This window comes from Zonotrichia leucophrys, chromosome 8 (genome assembly GCF_028769735.1).
Source record: "Zonotrichia leucophrys gambelii isolate GWCS_2022_RI chromosome 8, RI_Zleu_2.0, whole genome shotgun sequence".
NCBI classification, from domain to species: Eukaryota; Metazoa; Chordata; class Aves; order Passeriformes; family Passerellidae; genus Zonotrichia; species Zonotrichia leucophrys.
The window spans coordinates 1,393,768-1,420,094 of NC_088178.1; the positions used below are offsets into that span (position 1 = coordinate 1,393,768).

Consider the following 26,327-nt stretch of genomic DNA (forward strand, 5'->3'; position numbering starts at 1 on the left):
AGCAAACAGGATGGCCCTGGGGTGACAGGAGGGGACATTGCTGGGAAAGGACAGAACAAGGCTGGAGAGCCCTGGGGCAGTGAGGGCACAGAGCAGCTGCTGTCCCTGTTACCCACACAGGGCACTGAGCTGCCCTGGTGCCCAGCACTGAGCTGCCCTGGTACCCAGCACTGAGCTGCCCTGGTACCCAGCACTGAGCACTGAGCTCCCCTGGTACCCAGCACAGGGCACTGAGCTGCCCTGGTACCCAGCACTGAGCACTGAGCTCCCCTGGTACCCAGCACAGGGCACTGAGCTGCCCTGGTGCCCAGCACTGAGCTCCCCTGGTACCCAGCACAGGGCACTGAGCTGCCCTGGTACCCAGCACTGAGCTGCCCTGGTACCCACACTGGGCACCTGGCAGCACTGAGCCCTGGTACCCAGCACTGAGCTGCCCTGGTACCCAGCATTGAGCACTGAGCTGCCCTGGTACCCAGCACTGAGCTGCCCTGGTACCCAGCACAGGGCACTGAGCTGCCCTGGTACCCAGCACTGAGCTGCCCTGACCAACATTCCTGGCTCCAGGATCACCAGGGGACCTGAGGGGCTCCAGCCAGAGGGGACACGTGGGACACTGCTGTTCCCTCAGAGGGAGGGCACAAACTGCCTCAGCCACATTAATGACCAATAAAGAAATCTCCAAATATTACAGGAAACAGCAGGGATGTTCCTGCTGTGCTCATCCCACCTTTTGCTCCCTTCTTTCCCAAAACCCCCACTGTGGGGTTCCCAGAGGAAGCTGCTGTGCTCTTTGTGCCCTCCAGACCATCTCCAAGCACTGATTGCAGACACTCGGCTCATCCTGATCTGCAGGAGGAACTGAGTAATCAGGACATCTGCACATTTGTACACAATCTTTAGGGGGAAATCCCTTGCAGGCATATTTTAACTCCAGCTCCTGCTTTGGAGGACTGAGTCTGGTCTTCTGCTCAGCTCTGAAACTCCTCTGAACGTGCTTTCCTCAGCAATGCAGTGAACCCCAGGTACTGCTTGTACAACATTCATCCATTTCCCAGCACAACATCTCTGCAGCACTCCAAGGCCCTTGCAGGGGAGCAGGCTGAATGCTTCCCAAGGGGTTCCCCTCCCCTTTAATGACATCTGCAGTGATCTCAGCACAGCAGCACCTCCACTAAATCCTGCCTGCAGTCCCCACCGAGGCACTGTGGAATGCTGAGATGGTGGTGCGAGACAGAAGACACCACTCATACACACGCAGAAAGTAATAATAAAAGCCCATCAAGAATGAGAGTTTATTTCAGGTTCAGAAATGCAGCATAACATTTTTACAGCAGGTGTATGTGATGCTCAGTGATGACCGCGGTTTCGGGAATCCACTCGCTGTGCTCAAAGGTCAACACCAGGAACCATTTACAGATTACGAAACCAAAGGCAGATGTTTTGGCTCACATCAAGTAGGGCATTAACATACAGAGCAAAAAAAAAAAATTCAGAAAGGAATTAAGCGTTTGCTTCTTACAAAAAAGAAGTCATCGTTTAGCCTGTCCTGGAAAAGTAAAGAGACAGCAGTAAAGCAAACGGCCGGCAAGGCGGGACAAATCATAGATCAAGCAAGAGTGGAGGGCTGTCGGGACGGGAGGAGGAGCCGTCGGCATCAGCTCGCCTGCAGACAAAGCAAGAGGAAAGACAGGCAGAGTAACATTCATTTACACAAGGGAGCTGCTCTGCACCAGCCTGGGAGCCGGGGCAGGGCCACAGCAGGAGCAGCTGTGCCAGGAGGGCACCGGGAGGCTCCCAGCTGGCACAGGCACAAAGCAGGGCTGCTCTCAGGTCGGGAGGCTTGGGCTATTTAAGACAGAAGGACAGAACTAGTCAGGAATGTCAATATGCTGTACACATCATGGTTAGTGGAGCTCTCTGGAACAGGGAGGATAATATTTTCTATGTTATACTTGAACACGAAATGCCATAACCTATAATGTATCTTCTTTAATATAATAAATAATCTACTTTTAGGAGACTTACTCAGAAAGTGCAACAAGATCAGCAATAAAATAAACACACATTAACTATGTACATAAGCCTTTTTGTTGAACATACAATCTTTTTAACCCTAGCACAAGATCCCTTGAGATGCCAGGCCCAGAGCTGTTCACAGCACACACAAGCTCTTTTGGTCAGCCACAGCGGGGTGAGGTGGAAATGTTCCCTGGGCAGAGATCCAGGCTCAGCCTAAATGCAGTATTAGATGAGCACCCTCCTGAAACTCAGCAACTACACCACCCAGATCTTTGTGCACCTCACCTAAGAGCAGAAACTCTGGTGTTGCTTCATTATTGCTCCACTGTGCCCTGGCAAGCAGAGCTGTGCCAGAGGGAAGCAGAGAGGGGCAGAGCAACCTGTGCCCCACAGACACGGAGCTCAGGCCTGGCTCATCCCACCTGAGTGCTCTGCAGAGGTGCCCAGTCCCTCTGGCAGACCCACAGGGAGCTTGTCCTGCTTTCCTTTGGGCATGGAGTCAGTTGCTGCCAAGGCTGCTCCTCCAAGAACAAGGGACAGGACGGATGGGACAGCCAGCATCAGGAGCAAGTGGGACAAACAAACCCATTCCAGGCACTCCAGAGCAGAAGGAAGTGGGCCAAGGCTGCAGGACAGAACTTACTCAACTGGATGTGGCAATTTCTTGGGCAGCATTCAAGTGGTTTTCCTAGAAACAAGTTTCTGTGGTTTATTCTCACAAGCACATACGCAAGAAGAGGTGAAATCATCAACCCCTGGATTTGTGCTTATGGTTTTTTATTAACCTGCACCCCTAAAAGTGTTGCATTTAGGGCCCAGGGCCAGATTTAGATGAGATCTCAATGAGGATGCAGAGGAAGGAGGGCTGTGCAGCTGTGTCCTGCACCCTCAGCATCAAGCACAGGACCAGACGGTGCTGATGCCTCACTGCCTCCTCCTCCTCTTTCGGGTAAATCCACCCTTGAGAGCTTTATTTACAATTCAGGAGTACTGCTGAGAAATAGTTCCCTGGGGGCAGAGAAAAGGACAGTGCTCAGTTGTGCCACCTCTTTCCTTATGCTTGGCAAAAAGAGTCATTAAAGTAAATCAGGGAGTCTCAAGAAGGGAGCATTTAAAAGCACATTTTAGGCCAGGAGCTGTGCCATGTAATTGAGGCTCCTGAATTACCAGCATTGCCTTGTGTCCCCTGCAGCCACCCTGGCCTGAATCCCCTCCTGGGGGTCATGCTCATCAAAGGACAAAGGACAGCTAAGCTGAGTCCTTGGGCTGTGGTGGGACAAACCCAGACTGTGGCCTTGCAGTGTCCTGGAGTGGGTTGGGTTGGTCCCTGCTCATGGATGGTGCCATGAGCAGAGACACCTTGTGAGTATCAAAATTTGATATTCTGATATCAGAAGTGATATCAGTGATCTCTGTGGCTCAGGCATTTAACATGGCTTCCCATCAGCAGGCAGCTGCCAGTCAGTAGCAGAGTTCTGTTAAACTGTTTAGAAATACAGGAGTGCTGGCAAGGCAACAATATGGGCTACTGTGGCTATTCACAAAAATGTATCCAACAGATGCAGCACAGCTTACAGCAGAGAGCACTGAGCAGTGGAAAGCTGTGTAGAAGACAAGAAGAATCATCAAAATATGTTTTCTTTTTTGTAGTAAAAATTAGTATGACTGTGGGGGTTGTGTTTTCAACCTTGAAAGCTGATTCTGTGCATTGGCACTGGAGATGTGGACCTGTTCCCCAAACAAACAGCAGCATCTGCTGAGATCACCAGGATGCCAGGGCTTGACAAACTCCATCTCCACCGTGCCTCACATGTGACCTCCAGACTCCCCAGGAGTGTGGCACCAGTATGGGGTTGGCAGGAAATGGAAGTTAAACTAATACACAAATCATGATGCTGTCCCAAACTCGTCTCTCCTCTGCAGGCTGGAACATGATTTGCTGCACTGGTGAGCACAGCTAATCAGCAGCCTGGGAATTAACAGAGTAAATCCCCATTTGTTGTGGCTCTTGGATTGGATTCTTCCTAACCATGGGGCTACAGCATACTGGAGCCCTACAAGCAGTCTCAATAAATACATTTATTAGACTGATTGTACTGGGGGCTTTTGAAACCACCAATTGCTTTGCCAAGGGATCTGTAACCATAATTTTAATAGCAGCAATTCATATTTTCTAAAGGAACAAGGCCAAATTCCTCTCTAGTTTCATTGTGTTAACTCAGTAAGTTCTAAGCTTTAAGGGTGACACTGACCCTAAGTGTTTAAAGTGAAGTAATGCAGTTAAGACAAAAGGGTTTTATAATGCATTAATTTATAACGTGCAAAACAAGAGGCAGAGGGCATCTCTGCAAGTGAGCAGCTGCTAAAATAATCCAGGATGCACAGCTGAGCACTTCCCAGAACTTAGCTGGATAAAGCAACAGTAAACCAAGGTGTGTGCAAGGACCATGTAATGCAAAAAGAAAATCTTTACACAGAGGACACAGGGAAACTTTATTGACTGGCATGTGAAAATATCACAAATATCCCACATCCAAAGCCTTGGGAAGCTCAGCTGCCAGTCCAGGCTGGAGCTCCCACGGTGGGCACAGGAGGGGGACCCAGCCCAGCTGTGCATGTGTGTGTGTGTCTCTGTGTCCTTCTGGGTCACAAAGGGACCAAAAGCAGTGCTCAGTTCCCTGGGTCCTGCACACAGCCCATCTCCATGCCCTCACTGCCCTGCAGTGCTTCCCAGGAGCACAGTGGGAGCAGGGGCAGAGGGAGCTGCTGTGTCACACCCCAGCCCTCCCAACCACCCTGTCCCCTCCGGGCTGTGGGGTGGGACAGCTCCCTGTGAGCTGGGGCAGCCCAGCCTGCTCCTCACCAACCCAACCAACCTGGCATGGCAGCTGCCAGGATGGGCATACAGCAAAACATGCCTTGTCCCATGCACACCCTGCTTGTTTAACAACATTCCTTAAAACTAAAATTTGGATAAGGACAGTTTACAGGAGAAGCAAGCCTCTTACAAGAGAGACCTGCAAGTGTGGGACCTTCAGAAGAGCTTGGTAAGAAACTACATGGCTTTTCTTTGCTCAGTTTAGCCATTACAAGAGAAAATAGAAAACCTAGAAGGTATAAATAAAAGCAAGATTCCTTTCAGGTAAGGGAGAAAAAAAGCAGCAGATAAATCAACACATGCACAAAGACACACAGAGTCAAGCCCTCCAGCTGCTGTGGAGGACTGTGAGCACAGTTGTCTGGGTGGAGATATGTGTCAGTAAGTTAGATAACATCAGTTATTGCAGAAGGAAAAGTCAAGGCAGCACAGACCTTCCCCAAACATTGAAGACCTCATAAACAATGCAGAATGGACAGAGAATATCAGTAAAATTGGTTACTTGCCTAGAGATGTCCATACATGCGACTATACACTGGTTATTGTGACAGTTACCAAGCAATTTGTTTCCACATATTTGGTTAACAACGAGTGACATGCCAGAAACTCCTTTTAGTCTAACAGGGAGGAGTCTAACGGACGGATTACAGTGGGCCGAGTAGGTGAAGGGGGCGGTCTTCGACTGGAGAGAGAGAGAGAAGAAACAATGAGCACAAACACTGAGCACAGATCCTGAGCACAAACACTGAGCACAAGCACTGAGCACAAACACTGAGCACAGATCCTGAGCACAGATCTTGAGCACAAACACTGAGCACAAGCACTGAGCACAAACACTGAGCACAGACCCTGAGCACAGACCCTGAGCACAAACACTGAGCACAAGCACTGAGCACACTGAGCACAAACACTGAGCACAAGCACTGAGCACAAGCACTGAGCACAAACACTGAGCACACACACTGAGCACAGACCCTGAGCACAAACACTGAGCACAAACACTGAGCACAAACACTGAGCACAGACCCTGAGTACAAGCACTAAGCACAGACCCGGAGCACAAACCCACACCTCTGGCTGTTGTGACATGGACAAGCACGTGCTCGTACACACAACAATCCTACTGCCATGCACCCCGAAGCCAGACAGCCCTGAGCATGCACAGGACGGAAGGAGGAAATGGGTTTTGCCATTTCTGCCATGCTTTACCCTCTCACCCATCACTGTGCACAGCCTGGGGGCTCTGCACACACTGCTGCCTTCTGGAGCCACAAACCAGCAGGGCAGGGTGGTTATTCCCTGGTTTCAGGGCTCAGTCCCAGCCTGCAGCAGCTTCAGATCTGCCTTGCAGGAGCAGGAAGATCAGCTTCTTGCACACCTGGGCAAACTGTAGCCCTATCAATAGGCCTGAATCTGAGGCACATTTTGAGGCTTTAAATCAACAGTCTTGAAAATGCCAACTGTGGCCAGGGCTGCTGGATTCATTAATTTACCATGAATGCATTTCTCTATCAACTTCAGGAAGTGCTACATAGTCACAGATTTTTTGGGAAGACTTAGGTGCCTTCATTCAATTTTCCTGTGTACTGAAAACCTCTGCATTTTAATTTGGACTCTGTCATTCTCTAATAACAGACCCCAGAGCAAGAGTGAGCAGCAGTGATCTCCAAGCACATCCTACCTGCAGTCCAGGCTGGCATTTATCCTTCCCTCCCTTCCCCAAGGATAACACCCAGCTCTGCTGGAGCTGTAGACAGAGTCCCCCTGGTAGCTGTGTAACACTTTACCTGTTTGTGTGCAGGAAGGTCCCCCTCAGGGCTGTGTGGAGGTCATTCCCTCAGCTCAGTTACAAAGAGTATTTTGTTGCTGCTCTGGTGCTGCATTTATCTCAGTGCATGTCCTACACACTGGTTTTGCTCCCTTTAGCAGGAAGTACCAGCTACTCTCTCTCTATTCCTTAACCCAGCTCAGATCACCAGGAGAGCCCATGGCTCACCCAGGCTCTGAGCAAGGTGGGAGCTGAGGCTCCCATCAGCTCCAGCAGAGCTCATTAATAATTTTTAAATAATAACAAAAAATTAATAATTTGCCCCAACAAATGTGCAGCCCTTCCTAACCCATCCTCCACCTGTGCAAGTAGGGACTTTGTGCCCCTACAAGTTGTGGCTCTGAAGAAGATTAGGAAGGAAATGTGTCTCATTCTGCTAAAGCTAAACTGAAGATGAAAAGAATGTAACAATGTGCTAATTTTCTTTGAACTGGAACAAAATATGTGAGACAAATTTACACTTGACAAAAAAAAAAAAATCTCGTCTGGCTCAAAGTGCATCTTGTGTGACAATATTCTCTTTTGGTGAAAAAACGAGAATTTTAATCCCTACCATGCAACCAATAGAAAATATGCCAACTAAAGCATTCAAGTAAATCAACAAACTAAAAAAAAATAGGCAAAATATAATTTCTTCATGGTGTATTTTTCTTACAGGAAAAATGTTACTGTGTTAACTATTGTTTCTTGTGTTGCTCCAGTGTAGGTCTTCTGGACTCATTTCCAAAATTTGTAGTTTCATAAAGAACCACTTCTAAGGCTCTGCATTTCTGCTGGGTTGCATTAAATTATTCCTTTGTTGAAATGCCTCACATTGCATTGTTTAGCGCTTACCGAAAACATTGTATCATATGTATGCAATTGACAAACAAGGGAAAATGCATACAGCTGTCTTCATATCAAATTTAAAAGCCCAAACATGCATTTTAATACCAGGTTAAATGCAGCCCACTGGATTCAAATAATGCAATTTAGCCAAATCGCCATTTAACACAGCAGGATCAGAAACTGGAGAGCACAGTGGGAGGATTTCCTGGATGCAATCAGTCAAACCAAACCTGAGCCACAATCAGGCCCCATTTCCCCCTTGAACCAGCGCTGTCTCTGTACCCTGGCCTAGTTTGAGTTTCCACTCAAGCCCAGTGCAGCCCTGAAGGGAAGAACTCCCCATTAGCTCTTCCCCACTGCAGAATGCCAAATGCTTTGGGAGAAGCTGATTCCCCCAAGGGGATGCTCTGATGAGGAGCTGCTGCCGAGCCACCCATCCTTGTCCCTGTGGCATTGCCCTACAGACAGGAGTGCTCAGAGCAGGGAGCTCTGACCCGGGGAGCTCTGACCCACCCGTGGGTGCTCTGACCTGTCTGTGGGTGCTCTGACCTGTCTGTGGGTGCTCTGTCCTGTCTATGGGTGCTCTGACCCATCTGTGGGTGCTCTGACCTGTCTGTGGATGCTCTGTCCTGTCTGTGGGTGCTCTGACCTGTCTGTGGATGCTCTGTCCTGTCTGTGGGTGCTCTGACCCATCTGTGGATGCTCTGTCCTGTCTGTGGATGCTCTAACCCATCTGTGGATGCTCCCACATGTGTCTGGGATGCTGTGACACAAACACCCGTGTGTCCTCCCGCTGGGCATGGGCAGCACATCCGTGAGGAGCAGGCAGAGCCCTCCTCAGCTCCAGCCCCTCAAGGGTGCTGCCTCCCTGCCGTGCACCTCCAGCTCCTTAACCCCCACACAAACTGGGGCAGCAGGACCTGCAGAGCCTCCTAGAGGAGGGCAATGTTTGGGAAAGGCAGCGCTGGGGAAAAGAGCTGCAGCAGCACCAGCAGCAGCATGTCCCTGCAGCCCTGCTGCTGACAGTCTTCTGGGGTACCTGCAGCAGTGCAGGAAGGGGCACCGTGCCCCCGAGGCCCTGGGCAGAGCACAGGGGCTCAGCCTGGGGAACAGACAGGGGGTTCTGTACCTTTTCCCCCCCTTCCTTTGCCACTGGCACTCAGCATCAGCTGGAGCTCGAGTGTGAGTGAAGGAAAGTACAAGCCCTGAAGTTGCCTGTCCTAGACTTCCCTATCAAGGTGACAAATCATTCTGTGACCATTTCTACACTGGGAGTAGCACTCAGACCTTTTTCACCCCCTAACAAGAATTTCAACCCCAAAAACAAGAGGCGAGGCTGTGTCTCTCGTCTCTCCCTGGCTCCTTCCCGGCCGGAGCAGTGGCCGGGAGCCCCGGGAGCGGTGCAGGATCCTGGGCCACATAGAGACAACAGAGCCGGCATCAACTCCGGGGCAGCTCTGCCAAGCACAGCCCTGAGGCAACCGAGCGCGGGCCCGGCCCCATGGCCCCCGAGCCCAGGCCCCTCACGGAGCCGCGGCCCCCGGGCAGGCCGGGGAGGAGCGGGGCCTGCAGGGCGGCAGGGGGAGCTGCAGCCTGCCCGCGGCCCGGCCGGGGGACAGCGGGCACAAACAGCCTCCCCCGCAGCCCTGCTGCCATCCCAGTGAGTAAATATGTGACTAAGGCCGCTTCAATGTTTAGTCTGAGGCCAGCGGGTGATAGCGGCGCAGACGGCGCGGGCCGGGTCTGTCCCGGTTATCGCAGCCGGGCAGCGGCTCCGGCCCCGGAGAAAGCTCCGATGGAAGCGGCGCTGCTGCGGGAAACCCTTCTGGCTGTTGTCGGCAACATTTCAGCTGCCTTTTCAGGCCGTGTCCCGCCTAACTCACTCTCTTGTCTTTGGGGTTGTTGTTATTTTGCTGCCCTTTTTTTTTTTTTTAACTGTTTGTTAAAGTTAGTGCTAAAGGGGCAGGAGATCATCGGTCCCCCCGGGGCTGAGTAAACGAGTCTGCAAAAAGAATCAGTTCTTCTAACTAGCACACATTAAGCAGACATAAAGAATTTACCAATGAAAATTGTGGACTAAGTATGTATTTAATAACTCCCTGATGTTGCTGCAGAGACTTCTCCTTTGAAGAGCTCAGTGGGGTTTTGAATGGAGGGGAGCTCTTACCCCCGTGCAAAAACTTTTTAAAAAAGGAAAAGTTTTTACATTTATTTTTAACCTTAGCAGCACCCCCCTCCTCCCCCGCCTCCATGTTTCCAGTTTTAAAAGAACTCCTAAAAGCTTTAGCTAGGCAAATGCCGAGCAAAAGAAACTAAATAAGGCAAGTCTAGACTTAAAATTAGATCAGAAACATATGGGAGTTCTTCGAGCCTTTGCCTTTTGAGAAGCCCTATCGCTCCCCACACGGAGTGCACAAAATGTGCTTTCAGTAAAGCATGGCTGTAATTACCATGGGAGGCCCCGCTCGAAGATGGCTTCTCACAGCACAGCCAGAGGACTTCGAAATAAAAGCCTTTCATTTCCACTTAGATTTGACGTTCTTGCTTGCTTGTAACCACCAGAGAACACTTGTGGAAGGCATGCACAGAACTCTATTTTATGATACATCCTACAGATCTGAAGCTGTGAACAGAAGCCCATTATTCTCTCCCTTTTCCATCATGTTGGTTTCCCTATAACGCAGCCCTCTTGGAGTACCCCGATACGTGACATCGTCTTTGTAGAATTTAACAAGAAAATACTTCAAATCTCTAAGCAGCTTTAAGACTGACTGCAGGCAAATTTGTTTTAGGTGACAGAACAAACCTGGAATGTGAGGCATATGGTCAGAGTGCAGTGACTTACTGCAGGTGAGGAATAAATCTGGTTTCCTGTTTGGGTGATTATTTACAGAACTAAGTAGCTTGGTCCTGAGAAAGTTATAATGCTTCGACTGATTTTATTTTTGTACTATTTCTCTGGTTTTCTCTGTTTCAGTAAGATCCTGAGAGACCAACATCCTCTATTACTGGTTCTTGTATCAACCTAACTTTTATATGGCATCTCTTGACCTTCATCAGCCTCAGGATTTGGAGGACAATCCAGAAGTGGAAGTACTGTATCCATCATGCTTCAAAAACAGAGGCAAAACAGTTTCTAGACCTAATTAGTCTTCAGTCTGTGCAGGCTTAAACTCTGTCCTACAGCAGATGCAGCATGGCTGCTGCAGAGTGTCCCAAATATCAGCTCAGGAGTGGAAGTGAGAAAGCCAGGGGGAAAACAGGGAAGAAAGGCACTTTGTCCTGGTGACACAGGTCACAACAAAGCAGGAAAAGCAGAAAAAGGATGATGACATGAGGAGGAGTAAAACAGGAATCACAGCAGGGATCAGGAGGAGATGGTGATTGCAGGGGAAATGAGAAACTGCACGGAGTGGTGATGGAAGGTGAAAGGAGCTGGGGAATATCTGCCTGAGATGGTCCCTTAGCCCAGTGGAATGGTCCAAGAGAGTGAGAATTGCTCAGATTTGTTTCTGTACTGGAAAATGTCATTTTGCTAAACACAAAATGTCTGTAACTGTTGCCCAGAGGATCAGTGTGGTCAGGCAGGTCAGGAAGGGAAGCCTCAGGCACAGAGCACAGCTTTAGAGGGTGGCTCCTAGTTCTGAAGCATTCTCCAGCTGAACTCAAGCTCCACAAAGCACAGAGGGCGTGCTCAGAGTGTACTGCCAGGGACTGCCTCAGCTGTCCCTACAGCTGAACCCCAAAACTTCAAGTGACCTCTCTGCACAGGGCTCTCAGTGACAGAATTTTTTTGTTCAGTATAAGCAAGTTAAGGTTATTAGATTATGCTGTTTTATCAGATAGCTGAAAGAAACAAACAAACAAAAAAAGAGTGAAAGGAAGAATGTGTCCTTGCACTGGCCACCACTACACTGCAGCAGTATAAATCTCCATGAATTCAAAGGCTTACACTGTTTGAAAGCACTGGGGTTAGTGAGGTTCCACTGTGTGTGATTTAACTTAATACAGATATTCCTTTCAGAGGCAATGTGGTCCAAAATATGATGTTCCAGCAGAATAATTTATTATCTACAACTCAAGCTATGTTTTCTATATGACCATAATAAATCAATGTCCATCACACACACATACACATATATTGTATGTTTATGTGAACACTGCATTTTCAAATTAGTCATTTCAGGGAATTAATGTGTCATATGAAAAGCTCAGCTTGAATAAACACAAAATTAATTCAACAGAGTGACCGAGACAGAGTATTATTCTTAAGAAACTGTGTGTTCTTGTTTGCCCTTCAGCAGAGAACATGTCAAGTAAGCAAGTGTGCAGTGCATCTGAGGAATTCTGTCCCAGCCTTTCAGAAACCTTAGGTTGGGATGGTCCAGAGGGTCACAATTGGCCATGAAGAAGAGAAAGTTATGAGTGCTGAGTGGGAACATTCAGAATGCTGTTCTAGGCATGGAAGATGACAACAGAAGGGCCCCAAAATCAGCAGGAAGAACATCTGATCTCTTCACAGCAGCGTGAACCATGGACCCCACTTTTGAACACATCTCTGCTCTTCCTTCCTACTCAGCTTTGACCTTCCTCTGCCTTGCTGCCTCTCTCCTCTTTACTTACCTTGGTGCAAGAAGGGGAGCAAATGTCCTGGTTGTCACCTGCAGCTGGAGTTGCTCCTCTTCTTGATGCCAACTAATGGGATTACCACTGTTGTTAGTGGAGCCATGGAGTGCCCTCATCACTACTGACCCAACACAGCTCACAGGGGACAGCAGAGTTTCAAGACAGCCTTTCAAGATGCCTGCAGCTGCAGGAAGTTCAAATCATCCCTGTTTCTCTCTGTTTACTCTCAGATGTTTTCTCTTCTAGCACAAGGCAGCCTAGAAATGCACTGCTATTCACCCACTCTCTGACAAGGCAGGAATTCCCTGCTCAATGCCATTGCTCTAATCCTGCAATGTCTTCATGGCAACTGTTATTAAACCACTCCATCATGAAATTAAATCAGTTCTTGGCACAAATAACATCTTCAGGTTCCTGTATTTCTGTCAAACAACTGCTGTTGCTTGACTCTACTTTCTTTCTTCAAGTAGAGAGATGTTAAGAATAAAACCATTTCCTTCTACTAACAGTATCTTGAGAGAGAAAATTCTAAGAAGAAAAAAAAAGAACTGAAACCAAACCTACTATGACACTCCTACTATGTTTGAGGACTGCACTTGCAACATCATCTTTATTCCAGAACCACTTCTGGAATTCTGATGCTTTTCAGGTTCCTTGTTTTTCTTCCCCTCTCTTGCATCTCTTTTACTTACCCTTCCCCATCACATAGCTCTGGTCTACACTAAGAGTAATGAAAAGCCATTTCACTGCCAGATCCTCTTTGCTGAACTTTTAAAGTGACTTGCAGCAGTCCCAGTTGAATGTCCCTTTGTTTTAAAACAATTTTTTGTTGAATAAGGCAGGAGCAAGTAGCTCAGGAACAATACTCAAGATGATTACAGCTACCTGAGGTGCAGTAGATGGATCAAACCTCAACCCTATGCAGAACAAGTGATTCTTCAGATACTTTTGTTAATTGCCACAGCCCATCAGAAAATTCCTGGGCCACTGCAGATATGACCAGCCTGTCTCTGGCTGATGGAGGGAGATGCTGAGAGAGGTTGAGAGTCAGTGGCAGCAGATCTGGTCCCCAGGCTGAAATGTCTGGCATCCCATGAACTTGGTTTTCCTCAGTCTTCAGGAGACTCATCTGGGGGAGAGGAATATAAAGGAAGGCAGTAACAAAATCCTACTGCCAGTCTAAAAGAGAGCCATCCTTTTAGGGGCAGCAATCACTGAAGCTCCTGGGGCAGAGTGAAGACTCTCCTGTATCTCTCATGGCATTACAGCTCAGGCAGCTGAAGAATCAGTTCTGTGCAAATGCCATTCCAAATCTCTCATAAGATCAGCACTGAAGAATTACAATGAAACTGCCAGACTTGCTGGATTGTGACATTTTACATGTTTTTACAACCTGCTGGGACCTGCTTTCTGGCCAAGCCCTGCAATACTTATCCTCATGCAGAGTGCTCCTTCTTTCAGTGCTTCTGTTGTCTCTCTTCATTGCAGGGGGGTTGGGCTAGATGACCTTTAAAGGTTCCTTTCAAACCAAAGGATTCTGTGATTCTATTCTTTGATTCTCTCCCATGACCAGAGTGGCAAGATGAGCCCAGGTTTACACCTGGCAGTGGAGTCTGTGTTCCTCATGGGTGTCACAGCCACTGCCACCAGGCTGCTGCTAAGAAAGATTGCCAAATATTGCATTCTATGGCTTGAAAACTGTCTGAAAAACTCTAAAAGACAGAAATGCAAGGTGACAGATTTACAAAGGTGGCAGGGAAGGGATAATTTGGAAGGAAACCAAGACAAGATGGTGAGAAGGAAAGGAAGGAGTACTTGGGGGAAAGAGACAAATGTACCAGGCAGGAAACCAAGTGAAAGGAGGAGGTGCAAGAGGAAGCAAACAGGATGGTCAAGAAAGGGACACAGAGGGAAAGGCTGAGAGAAAAAGGGAAAATAGTGAAAAAGGACCCAGTGGAGGAGGGGGAAATGCAGAGCTTCTTTCTAAGAGATAAGAGAAAATAAATGGAGTCTGCTGCTGCTCAAAGCAGCCAGCAGCAGAAGTAACATATTACTGGGTGTGCATTTCAACAAGAAATGGACATTAGACTGGTAACAAATTACACAGGGCTGTCTTCCCCCTGGGCAGAAATCACAGAAATAATAACTGATATTCTCCTAAGTCTTGTGATTTTGGGGTCCTTGGACAGGAAACATACTGACTACAGAAGGGCAGTGTCCCCCCTGGGAGGGGCTCTGGCTTTGCCCATGGAGCTGTATATTCTTGACATGAGATGCAGAATTCAATTATTCTTTGGCTTTCTTTTCTCCTGAGGTTCAGCAGGAATTTGAATTCTGTCCATGTAACACTTCTGTCTCTTTGCTTGCATGAAACAATCCTAATTGCAGACTATACTTTTTGAATAGAACTTCTGCCAAAGATCCATTCAAAGAGGACACAGAGCTGTGCTCTCCTACTTGGCTGTTCAGATTAAGATCATCCAAGTCAGCATGCAAACACTCTAAGGTGGGCTCTCACTCATCCTGCCAGAAGAATTTGGTGCAATGACTATTTGATTACAATTTATATTCCATTAAAAAATACAGTAGTAAGCTTTTAAAGCTGCAAGGTCAAACTTTCAGGAGAAAGAAGATTCCCAGGCTCAGGCAGGATAACCCTTCTGGCCTTATATGCCTACGCACTCTGACAGATTTTATTCAGAGGATCATGTGCAATTTTTGCACAAAATCTCTTTATCATTCAATGCACAGGGTTAGACATTTCATTAAATCTTTTCAAAGAACTCTAATCCATGAAAATCCATCAGAGAAAACTTTGTGAATGGTTGATATTTGGTAACCAAAGAGTTGAGTGGGAGCCTGTGGGCTGGGAGATGTCAGGCAGTAATGCTTTCTGTACTGCTCCTGACTTTGAAAATTTCTAACTGCAATTACTGTCAGGTAAAAGTACCTTTTCCTGCCAGTTTGGCAGAAATATGGAATGGTGGCTTACAAGGTAGATTAGCTACCAACCCAGCAGCTGATGGAATTAGCCTTGGTGGCATAACAAAGGGGAGCTGCAGAGCTGCCACCAGCCCTTCCCTGCTGGCTGCCTGTGGGTGAAGTAAATTGCAGGGACAGTGTGTGAGCAGCACAATGTGAATTTTCTCCCCACCACTTGCCTCACATGCACAGACCAGCCCCAGCCTGCCTGAGGGTGACACACGTGCTCCAGGGTTTCACCTCCTGTGGGGTCACCTTTGTCTCAGTGACAAAGTCAGGAACCATCCCCTGGTTCCAGCCCAGGCTTTGTTGGGCAAGCCCTGGTGAATCCACAGTAGCAGCACACAGGGAGAAAAGGGCAGCACCCTTCCACCCCCACAAACGCCACAGGCTCTGCTGCCAAGAGAAGAAAACATTTCCAATCCAATTGTTTTCCTTGTGGCAAAGCTGAGATTCCCATTCAGGATATTTAAAAGCTAAAAATCAGGCATCCACAGTAGAACTTAAATTGGTCAAGATCAGGCTTTCCACACAGGCAGGCAAACACACATCAGGGTGAGCTGGAGTGCTTCTAGTGCCTGCCTAAAGCTGTCCTACCAAACCAAGCACACAGCTGCATTTTCTTTCAAAATACTACTGAAGCCTTTTAAGAGAGAGGGGGAATAATCCAGATTCTGGCAGTGGGGAATATTTCACAAATCATATATGCTTTGGCATCAAGCCCTTAAAGCCAGGGGCCTTTACTCACAGGCTTTGCTGGGAGAGATCCACCCACCTCAAGTGGGATTAATTAAAAGAAGCATGTATCATGCAAATAGTTTCTGTTTCCTTACAGAAATATTCAGAGCACATAACCCAAACCAGCTTTAGAATCAGAGCGAAGCAGGGAAGAAAATGATTTCCTGCTCTCCTAACTCTTTTCCTTTCCCTGTACATTAAGGGAGGAACAGTGAGAGAATGCTGAGAGCTCACCATTTCTGTACAGTTCCTTTGATAAATCCTAATAAAGTAGAAGAAAAAAAAAAAGTGTTTTCAAAGATGGGCTCTATCTCACGGTAAGGTGCCAAATTTTCCACATCAAACATGTACTGATCTGCTCATTGGACAAGGACAGTCCAAGTCTCACCCCTGAAAATGAGCTTTTTATCTTAAGGCAGAACAGGAGAAAATGGAAACTCTGTATTTCTTCAGCATGTCAGATTTTCAGCTCCATGTCTCAGGGACAGGGGCTGCAACAGAAAGCTCCTTTGGAAAGGGAGATAAACTTTAAAAATACTACTTTCTTCTCAGGAAGTTAAACTATTTCCCTAGATAAGAGAGATCCCAACACTTCAAGGAATCCCTGCAGAAAATGGTGGTGGAACAGTCAGAGCACAGCGCCCAGTTCAAAAATAAGTCACAGAAAAAGCTCAAGTTTCCACAAGAACTCTTCCTCAAAACTCTTTTTTTTCCCCCTTTTAATATCTCAGACCCATTTTCTGAGTCAATTTCCTATGATCCTGCAAAGGCTGTTATTAAAACCAGACCAAGCGTAGCTGAAATTCCAGGGCTCCAAAGAAACATTGAATAGGCGTAGGAGCTGGCCACACTGTCCCCCTCAGGTGATTTCCCTGCAGCCCCTGCCCTGGGATTTCCTCCCTCTCACTTTAGTCAGCAGAAGAAACCTGAAGTTTCAGCAGAATAGCAAACCCTTCCTTCATTCTTTAGCACTTGAGATTTTTTTTCTGTCTGAGGCTTTCATAGCTCTAAAAGACAGAACTAGGATCTAGTCCAGAAGATGTGTATTGCAGATTATTTTTTTCCACAAAAATGTCAGGCAGTCTCACATTCAGTTCTGTATCCAGCTACAATTTGAAAATCACTGACCTCCTTTATCCACCACTGCTTTTCATGCCACCAGTGGCGGTCCCGAGCGGAGGCGTTCCCAGGCTGCTTACCCAAGTGTCTTTTGCGTGCTAGAAAATTCCTTCCTGGTCTCCATCCCACCTAGCCCTCTGGCATGAAGGACAAGATCAGCAGACATGCTCTTGGCAAGGCACCCTGGGAAAGCAGCAGGCATGCACAGCCAGGGCAGGCAGGGGAGGGAGACGTGCTGCCGTGCAGGGCAGGGGATGGGAGCCATGGTTCTCTCGGGTGGCACAGCTGGCACAGCTGCACCTCAGCCCTGCACCCCTCTGAGGTGGCCTCTGATGGCACAGAGCAAGCAGCAGGGCCAGCACCCTTTGGCTCAGCCCCAGGCTCTCCCAGCAAGGGGATGGTCCTTGGGTTCTTCCCTTCCAGTTTTGAAAGGCAATTCCAGATTTCTCCCCCCATTTTCTACCCCTACAGGATATGCACTGAGGTGAAAGAGTGTTTCATGGCTGGGCATCGATGCAACAACGCCCTTTTCATAGCAAATGTATAAAAATACTTCATCCCTTTGATATTTATGCTTTCTATTATAAAGGGTAATTATATTAGAAACACTGAGCCTCAAATTTAAGTTACTGACAACTATGACAGATCTCACCTATTTAAAAGAAAATTCTTCTCCAAAGCTACTCTTCTCAATTACCGTTTTCAAAATTGAAAATGTGCACATTTTATTTTGGTTCCTATTTAGCTGGCTCTTTTTTTTTCCCAAACTGTGAGTACTTTCAATGTAACAGCTAATTTATCATAAATGGAGAAACCCCTTTGTTGCAACATTGCCTTATCTGCCCATGCCTCTCATAATTTAGAAAGTTAATGAATCCCTCAGAATCAGAGGTTTTAATATATATATATAAGTGATTAAGTGTATTACATCATTGTGAAAATAAACATTAAGGACATTCTATTCATATAACAAATAAAAAAAGCAGTCAGTGCCATAGAAAATTATACAATATGCAAAGCTACTTTAAAAGGTCCTGATAAATGCAAAGCTCTGAGAAGAAAAGGAAATAATGCACTGAAGATAATCTTGTTCCTTAACTAATTGCTTGGTACCATATGAGGTACCCTGTAAGACAACCAGGGACTGTTTCCAACTGGCTGGAAATTGCTGGCTTTGCAGGACAAGAATCAGACTCCTACCAGTTTGTTCCACTGGTTCTACAAGAACTGCTCTTGTTCTCTCTCCCAGGAGAGCCCCTGCTTCCTCTGGTGAGGGTTCAGAAGGGCACAAGTGAGGAGCTGTACCCCTGCCCCTCTCCTCCTGGGGCTAGGTGACCTCCCTCTCTCTCTCTGGTCCCTTATGAGGTACAACACAACCAGAACTGGGGTTTTTAATGCAAACAAATCAGGGTCTTCCAACTGACTGACCAGAATTTTTTAAAATGAAAAAATCTTCCTATCTTTTCAAACAGGCTACGTGCTAAGAAGTGCTTCCATCAAACCCCTCAGACTGCAGGGAATGCCCAGCTGTGCTTTGCCACAAGCAGCAGCAGCGCTCGCGTCCCACCCAGGGAGCAGTGCAGGGTTTGTCTGTGTGGTGCCAGGGGAGAGAACCACGGCACACCGCCAGGAACACCAAGCTCTTACCTTGGCACGCTGGGAGGAGCCCGGCTGGGCCGAGAGGGAACCTGGGGGGGCCCTCCGTGGCCCTCGGCGCTGGGGAACGGAGGCAGAGCTCCCGGGCGGAACGGCACCGGGGGCGCCCCCGACTGCGGGCCCGGAGAGGGGATGGCGGGAGCGGGTCCTCGGCCAGATAAGGGTCTGCTGGGGGGATTGTTCAGGGTAGGTCTCCTCGGAGTTGAAGGACTTGGAGGAGGTGATCTGGAGAAATATCAGAGATTTTAAAAGTTCAGTAAGGTGGGGGTGCACGTTTTGGGTTTTCTTTGATGTATTGTATTTTGCTTTAAACAAAAGTTAAAACTTATGACAGATGGTTTTTATTGGCATTTTCCTTTGCTGTCAGTGTCAGAAGATCACATACAATTAAGACTCATGTGTTTCCCACTGACAGCATACAAGCAAAGAGGTGAATAAAATGGATTTTATTATTCAAGTCCTAATAATGTTTTGTTAAGTGGAATTTCTAGGACATGGAGCCTGACATGCTGAATTATTATAACAGCTTGCAAAAGGAGGCCAAGTGGATACAAAACTGGGGTGACAGAAGCAGCTGCTATTTGAAGCATCAGAGAAGCTGTTAAGTCCACTGGATGGTCTTCTGCAAGGCAAATATCCTGTCTGGTGCCCACATAAACATACCCTCAGAATAGGTGGGTATGTTTATATATATAAACATATTCCCATATTATATATGGGAATATTCCCATATTATATATTGGAAAATGTTTTGATTTTCCTCACAGATGTCATTAACACCTGGAGGAGCATCTTCCCAAAAAGATAGGCAGGGAGGGAGCTCCTGATCTTGTTGGAACTCTGGTTACTGAGAATTTGAGACTTTCTGTGCTGACAGGCATTGACCCCCAGGAGAACACTGCATTGACCTGAGGCTGTGGAGAAGCTTCCAAGTTTAACTCCAAGTTTAAAGTTTTAGAATATAGTAATATATATAAGACAAGATAGAAGTTTAAAGACAGAATCTAGTCCTTCTTCATAAGTTTGAATAGTATTGTAAAATTAAATTTAAAAATCCACATTACAGGCCATGACTAGTTAGTTATTAAGTTAAAAGTAAAAATAATTTAAGTGTACCTTCTTAATTAGACAGTTTACCCTTAAAAAGCCTTGTAGAAAAAGAAATACAACTCCATTTTTAGTTTGTTAGAGTGAAGCGCTGTAGAACTCCCAGTTTATAAAACTGTGATGGAGATAAAAACTAATAAACATCCAAACATAAAATACCATTTCACACATTTAATCCCAACCCTAAATAAAAAAAAACCAAAAAAACAAAGACAGTAGCAGTGCCCTAGACAATCAGGCTGGCATTTACATTTTTTGAACATGATTTCTTCACCTAGGGTTTTTCTCCTGCGAAGCTGAAAGGCAGTGAGAGGCTTCAGAGAAAAACAAACCAATTCTTATCTCATTTGGGCTTTTTTGTGTTGTGCTTATGCAGAATGTGTTTGGAGATTGTGTATTTAAGGTGATTGCTTGATTGGACTCTGGTGTGAATTGTTTTGACTCATTGGCCAATTAAGGCCAAGCTGTGTCGGGACTCTGAAAAGAGTAACAAGTTTTTATTATTTTTTACATTTAGTAAGGATTTTTTTCTGTATTTTTTAATATAGTATAGTGTCAGGACCCAGGACATTCCTCTGGCTGCCCTGGGTGATTCCACACCCTGGCAAGGGGCTCAGAGACCTTGGCACAGAGTCACAAACACCTGTGCCTTTGATTTTAGCCCATGGAAACGATTACCAACTTTGTGTGAAGATTTACAAGCCACAAGAGTTTGAGTAGAATGATGGTTAATTTGTCACAGGGTGAAAAAGTAGAATTTTGGGGATTTAGAATGGGGGTTCAAGGGGCAAGATGGAGGAATCTGGGCATGTCCTGTCCTTCTCGCCCTTGATCTTCTGCTGTGATGGTGATAGGTTTAGAGTAGAGACAGAGTGTCTAATAGGTGATAGGTATTGGAAAATTATTGTAAATAAAGTACATGTAGTTTTTAGTATAAAAAGTTAACACCACCCCAAGGGCTGTGCTGGACAGATCTCAGCAGGTTCAGAGAAAGAATGGAACAGAGCACAGTGCCTGTGCCGGGTGCCATGGCAGTGCACTGGGAGGCTGTGGGGCTGTGGGGCTGCTCACCTGCGTGCCTGCTGGAGCCAGGAGTCATCCACAGGCGGGGGAGCAGGGGTGGACACGGTGCTGGTGCTGATGTCCCCGATGATGGCCAGCGCCTCCTGCAGCGCCTGGTACATGCGCAGGGTCTCGTCCCGCCGCTGCGCCTGCTCCGCCGACTCCTCCATCAGAGTGTTCTGGTCCTCAGAGGAATACAGGTGAGCCAGCAGCTCTGCGTTGATAAATTCTTTTACCTGTTTCATCAGTGGGGAAAATGTGTATTTTATGATTGGCTTTTGGCAAATATTCAAATGAATATTATATGTGTTATGTTAGAAAGTTATGCTGTATTAATTTTCTTAAGCAGTGTGTTAAATATAGTTTTAGGTTATAACATAAGGTTAAAATAGAAACTATGCTATGTAAGATACTTTTTTTAAAGAAAGGACTCGCACTGAGATAGCAGCCACAGGACACCTGAATCTTTCAGAGAAAGGGAATTTATTGCTCCATTATCAGAAGAAACGAACTTCCCACCTCTAAGGCACCGTCAGGATTCAGAGGAAGAAGCTGACACTGCCCAGCCAGAATCCTGTGTTTGAATGGAATTTGTGCATCATGGAGGAGGTGTATGAATATGCAACAGGCTGTTGTTTTTAAGGGTTAATCCTCTGTTAACGTGGGTCCTTTTTCGGGCTTATTTTGCCCAGAAAGAGGTACCTGGACTGTCTGTAACTCTTTGTTTTTATTGTCTCATATTGTCCTCATCCAAATTGTCCAAATTTTTATTACTCAAATTGTATTACTATTTTTATAACCATTTTATTACTATTAAACTTCTAAAATTTTAAAAACAAGTGATAGGCATTTTTCACAATCAGACAGAAAAGAAAATAATCCAGACCACCATAGAAATAAAAGTCTCTATGGAAAATACAATGCTGAACAAATACAGGGGAGATCAGCGGAAGCAGGAGATTGAATCACTTTCTCTTACTACCTTACACCAGCTCTGGTGCAATTCTGCATCTCTGAGGTGACACCTCTCCTTACCCTTCATTTCCCAACAGCTCCCAGGAGCCAGCTGCCATTTTGGGCCATTTTGGGCCATTTCTAAAGGACTGACTGGGAAGTAAATGGCAGTACCATCAGATATAAATTCCCTGGGAATGGGAATTTCCAGGTTTTATGATATACCTGTTAATTACTTTCTTAGCAACAATTTACCATACTGTAGACAGCATCTTTCATTTCCAGCAGGTCTGTCAGATTCTGAATAACCCATCCACACACATTCAAACTGCTGAAGGGAGAAGTCTCCAAGTAATCTAATTTACTGTATTGATTTCCTGCTATGCTTGCCCTGGTTATGGAAACCTGGGCCACATTAAAAGACATAAAAAGCTAGAGGTACTCTGATTAAATAAGACTGTGGTAAATAGACCAACTGCTGACCTACTAAATCCTTGCATTTGAGACTTGTTGCTCTTCTGATCTATTTCTCATCTGGTGCTTTGCTCCATAAAGCTTTTTTGAGCTGGAGATAGTGATGATAATACATTCCCAGGATTCTGATTACATAAACCTGAGCTCCATTTGCTCATGGGTTTGTGCTACTTTTGTGATTGAAAGGCTGAGAGTGAGACTGAGGCAATGTTTGTGTTTAGACAAGGTCAGTGAGAGCAGTGAGCCAGCACAGCCAAGGGACCCTTTCTGGTCACCAGCAACGAGCAGGCAGCCAGTACAGAGCTCAGAGGGAAACAAAACCACATTGCCTGGGCTTGGCTGTCATTTCCCATTCACGTATGACAGGAGATGCACAAATTCTTAGCAAAGCCTGCAACATTTTTCCATGAGTTTCATGCTGTTTTCCAGTAGATGGTACTGATCAAGAGCCAGAGTACACTACTTTCCTTGTGATTGCCAAAAACTCCACATTAAAAACAGATATCACAGTTAAACAGCATCACATTCTGCTCGATGAAATGAGCATTTTAATGGCATCACTTCAAAAAAAGAAGTCCTAAAATTAGATTAAGGCCAGAGCTGATTGTAAAGGCATTGTTAAACCACAAATATCTGTTTGAAAAAAATCAGCCTGTGACAATTATCATGAGAGGTCCCTGTCTGTCACTGGCAGAGGATTTGAGTAACTCCCTCCTCTGGAAAGGGAAGACTGCTGTGTTTAGGATGGATCTTGGATCAGCCTCCTGCCCTCCTGTGCTGTGCTAGACAGAGGAAGATCTCCCACCAGAGCCACTTTCTCCAGCTTGGAAATGGAGGGAAAAGTGATGCTTACTCATGTTTGCTCCTTTCTGCAAAGCAGGCTCACAGGAATGGTTTAAAACCATTTTCCTTCACAGACATCAGGCCTGCAGTCAAAGCTGAACCATAGCAAACATCCAAATGCCAGTGCCCCAAATCTGCCCTGGCACCCTGAAATGGGGCAGGGTGGGCTTGGAACCTCCTCAGGGGGAAGACAACACATGGCACTGCCTCAAATGCAAACACAACCCATTCCTTGAGCAGTCTGGCAGCACCAAGTCCTCTGGAGTTTTCCTCCTCAGCTGAGATCAGTGTCAGCACTGTTTATGGAGCATACACTGACTGCTCTTAAGACCACCCCTCTTGTGTAATCCAGGATACCAAGGCACCATGAAATACAAACTTGTGTATGTGTTTTTTGTTTGGGCATGTTTGAATTGGTAATGGTAACTCAATGCAGTTCTGTGTGGTAAATGTATTTTCTTTTAAGGTAATCAACATCCACCCTAGGGGAAGAACAAGGGATGCACTTGGAACACAACAATGTAGGCTTAGGCCCCAAAATATGCTCAGGGACAGCATGTAATTATTTTCTGTACACTGAGTTTGAATCTGATACTTTCCTTGAATTCTAAATACTTGTTTATGGGCCCACAAAGTGGAAAGGAAGTTCTAGGAAAACTTGGGAGGTTGCAATTGTCATGGAAACAAATTCCTTGGGATCGATTTGTTTCCAGAGTTTTGGAGGCAACATGATGGGGCTGCAGAAAATACAGAATACGTTGATTAAGGGGGAGGGAAAGTGTTTTCATTTAACTCCTGGTAGATGGGTTGCACTTATGAATACTCCAAGGAACACACACAACTTCACAGGACCCACCTTCCATCACAGCTCCACTCCTTTCCAGATCTTTGCACAACCTTTTGGCAGGGCTCAGCACTCTTAATTCAACCATTTCTTTCTCTTTTCAGTAGCCCTGATTTTTAAAAATTGCTATTTTACCTGTTGTTTTCAATATGGTATTTTACTGCCTATGCTGTACAGAAAGAAATTCATTAATGCTTCTATGTCACTTTTCACAGTTCTTTAAAATGTTTGGATTTTTTGCCACAAATTTAAACCCCAGGATGGAGGTGTAAGCCTCAGCTCACTAGGAAGCCCAAATGCAGCTTGGGACGATGAGGTCAGCTGAAAGCTTGGTGATATTTTAAGTGTGTGGTTTCTGTGTGCCAGCCTGGCAGGCTTTATCAGTGTCACCAACAGCTGATGAGACTGAAAGCACAAAATCTCACAGCAATCTACTTCTGAGAGAGAAGCACACACTTCAGAGACCCCTAAACAATTCCAGATGAGGAGGTGAGTGGCAGAAAATTTAATGTAAGCTTTCAAAAGCAACTGCTCACTGAGCTCTGCTGTTTATGAAATGAAAGCTAAACCCCAGCCTTTCCAAGGGCACTGGAGATAGGCTAAGTCAAAGCAGAGAGCTGCTAGCAATGATCTAGAAAGAGCAGTGAGGACACACACTCAACTTCTGAAGTCTAGAGCAGGGATGATTTCCAGGAAAAAAAGGCTGTTCCATTGTTCCCATGTTTTTTTGTAAAAACTCACCCATGACTAGAGCATTACTTACATTCTGACTCCCCTAAACCTGAAGAAGTTTAATGAACAATCTCTTGCCCTCATGCAAAAATTCTGTTTGTATTAAATGTACAAGGAAATCCCACTGAAATTTCCTGTCCAACCACCTAACTCTTAAGTGCAACACAAATTCCACAGGGCTAATGAAATCCATCACATGAAGGCTAGAGGTGGCTCTGAGTCAAGAGTAAATGCTACCTTCTAATCACATTTGCCTCCCAGCATATTGCACTGCTAAAGGCTGCCTGGTTTGATGACCTCTCAGAGCTGGCAGGGGCTCTGGGTCCCATCAGTAATTTGTATGGCAGCAGTGGCACTAATATTAAGCTCAGTTTTCAACAAGGTCCATTCAGAACTCTGCCAGGATGTGAAGACTGAGCTCCCACTGCAGTGGAAAAACAATGGTATCTCAAAGCTGGTTTTAACCAAATAATCTTCAGATCTAAGAAAGACACACACAATAAATCAACCAACCACATCTGCTTATCTAAACAACAGTGTCCAAAGCTTCCAGATTTATTCCTTGGAAATGGTAACCTGAAAATATAAAGAAACCCAAACAAAATAAGAAGTGCTTTATGAACCCTGACAAAGGCCAGCAGATGGAAAATCAAGGAGGCACAACTCTGCTCTACTGCTCTCACAGGCTGCCCACACCAAGCTCCCAGTTCCTCTTCCTGTTATATCAAAAGCAAGACATCTAATAAAAACCAAAACAAAAGCATCCCCACCTTGAGTTACCTTTAAATAATAACTTGTGTTCTGGTTAAGATGTAAATGAATTCTTTAGGATTTTGGGATAAGCACTCAAGGCAGCGTGCCACCCTTTGAGAAGGCTGCAGAACTTCAAGTACTACGGAATATTGGAATATTTTGTCCATGAGTGTAACATTAATTCTTCTCTTTAGTAGCTGCTGTGTTCCAGAGGGGTGTTTGAGAGTGAGAGATCTGACAGACACATTGAACTGATTTAGAACTCTGCTTGCTACTTACATTATTGATCATGAGGTGCATGATTGTTTTCGGGATCAGATCTCGGATACATTTGTTAATAATGGACATGTAGGAGTCCACAAGATTTCGAATTGTCTCCACCTGTCTTTCCAGCTGGGGGTCCATTGAAAAATTATCTGCTTGGCCATTTTCTTCAGTTTCAGTCTGCAAAGAAGAAAAAAAAGTCTTTCAGATTGAAGTAAACTTGAAACATATTGGGGGAAAAACCCCCGGACTTACACTGTATAATCCAGCAACATAACTCATACAAAGACTATCCACAGGTTAAAATATGAAGTCTTGGCTTGTTTAACATTAGAGTTCAGCATCATGAAATTTGGACCTTTAAAGTTTAATGCCAAATGAGACCTTTTGCACAAAGCACATGTATGTATTTCCACACAAATTTGTAACTTTATGTTAAAGAAAGATTTTGGACAATGATGCACGGTGGTAAATGTCACACCAAGAAATTATTTCAGATCACTTACTGCAATACTTATTATCAAATCTTTTACCATTCACATTCAGCCAGCTGGATCCATGCAAGAAAGCAGCATCATAAGTCTGGATCTTTAATTTTACCCTTCTGTGGGTTAAACCCA

The 26,327-nt window shown here is 45.9% G+C and overlaps 1 protein-coding gene across 8 annotated transcripts in view; it reads right to left on the minus strand.

The window, feature by feature from the left end:
* The window catches only part of DNM3 (dynamin 3), a 174,674-nt gene that overhangs the window by 567 nt on the left and 147,780 nt on the right, over positions 1-26,327 (minus strand). For 5 of the 8 annotated variants that reach the window (XM_064720173.1, XM_064720171.1, XM_064720170.1 and 2 more), the window contains 4 exons: positions 25,723-25,887; positions 20,853-21,079; positions 18,666-18,899; positions 1,263-5,579 (listed from right to left, as the gene is read on the minus strand). In XM_064720173.1, the coding sequence (XP_064576243.1) occupies positions 5,510-5,579; positions 18,666-18,899; positions 20,853-21,079; positions 25,723-25,887 (696 nt within the window). In that variant the 3' untranslated portion in view covers positions 1,263-5,509. Of the gene's footprint in view, positions 1-1,262; positions 5,580-5,730; positions 13,309-18,665; positions 18,900-20,852; positions 21,080-25,722; positions 25,888-26,327 lie in introns of those variants that run through there. The other 3 variants (XM_064720168.1, XM_064720174.1, XM_064720172.1) reach the window with 3 other exon arrangements.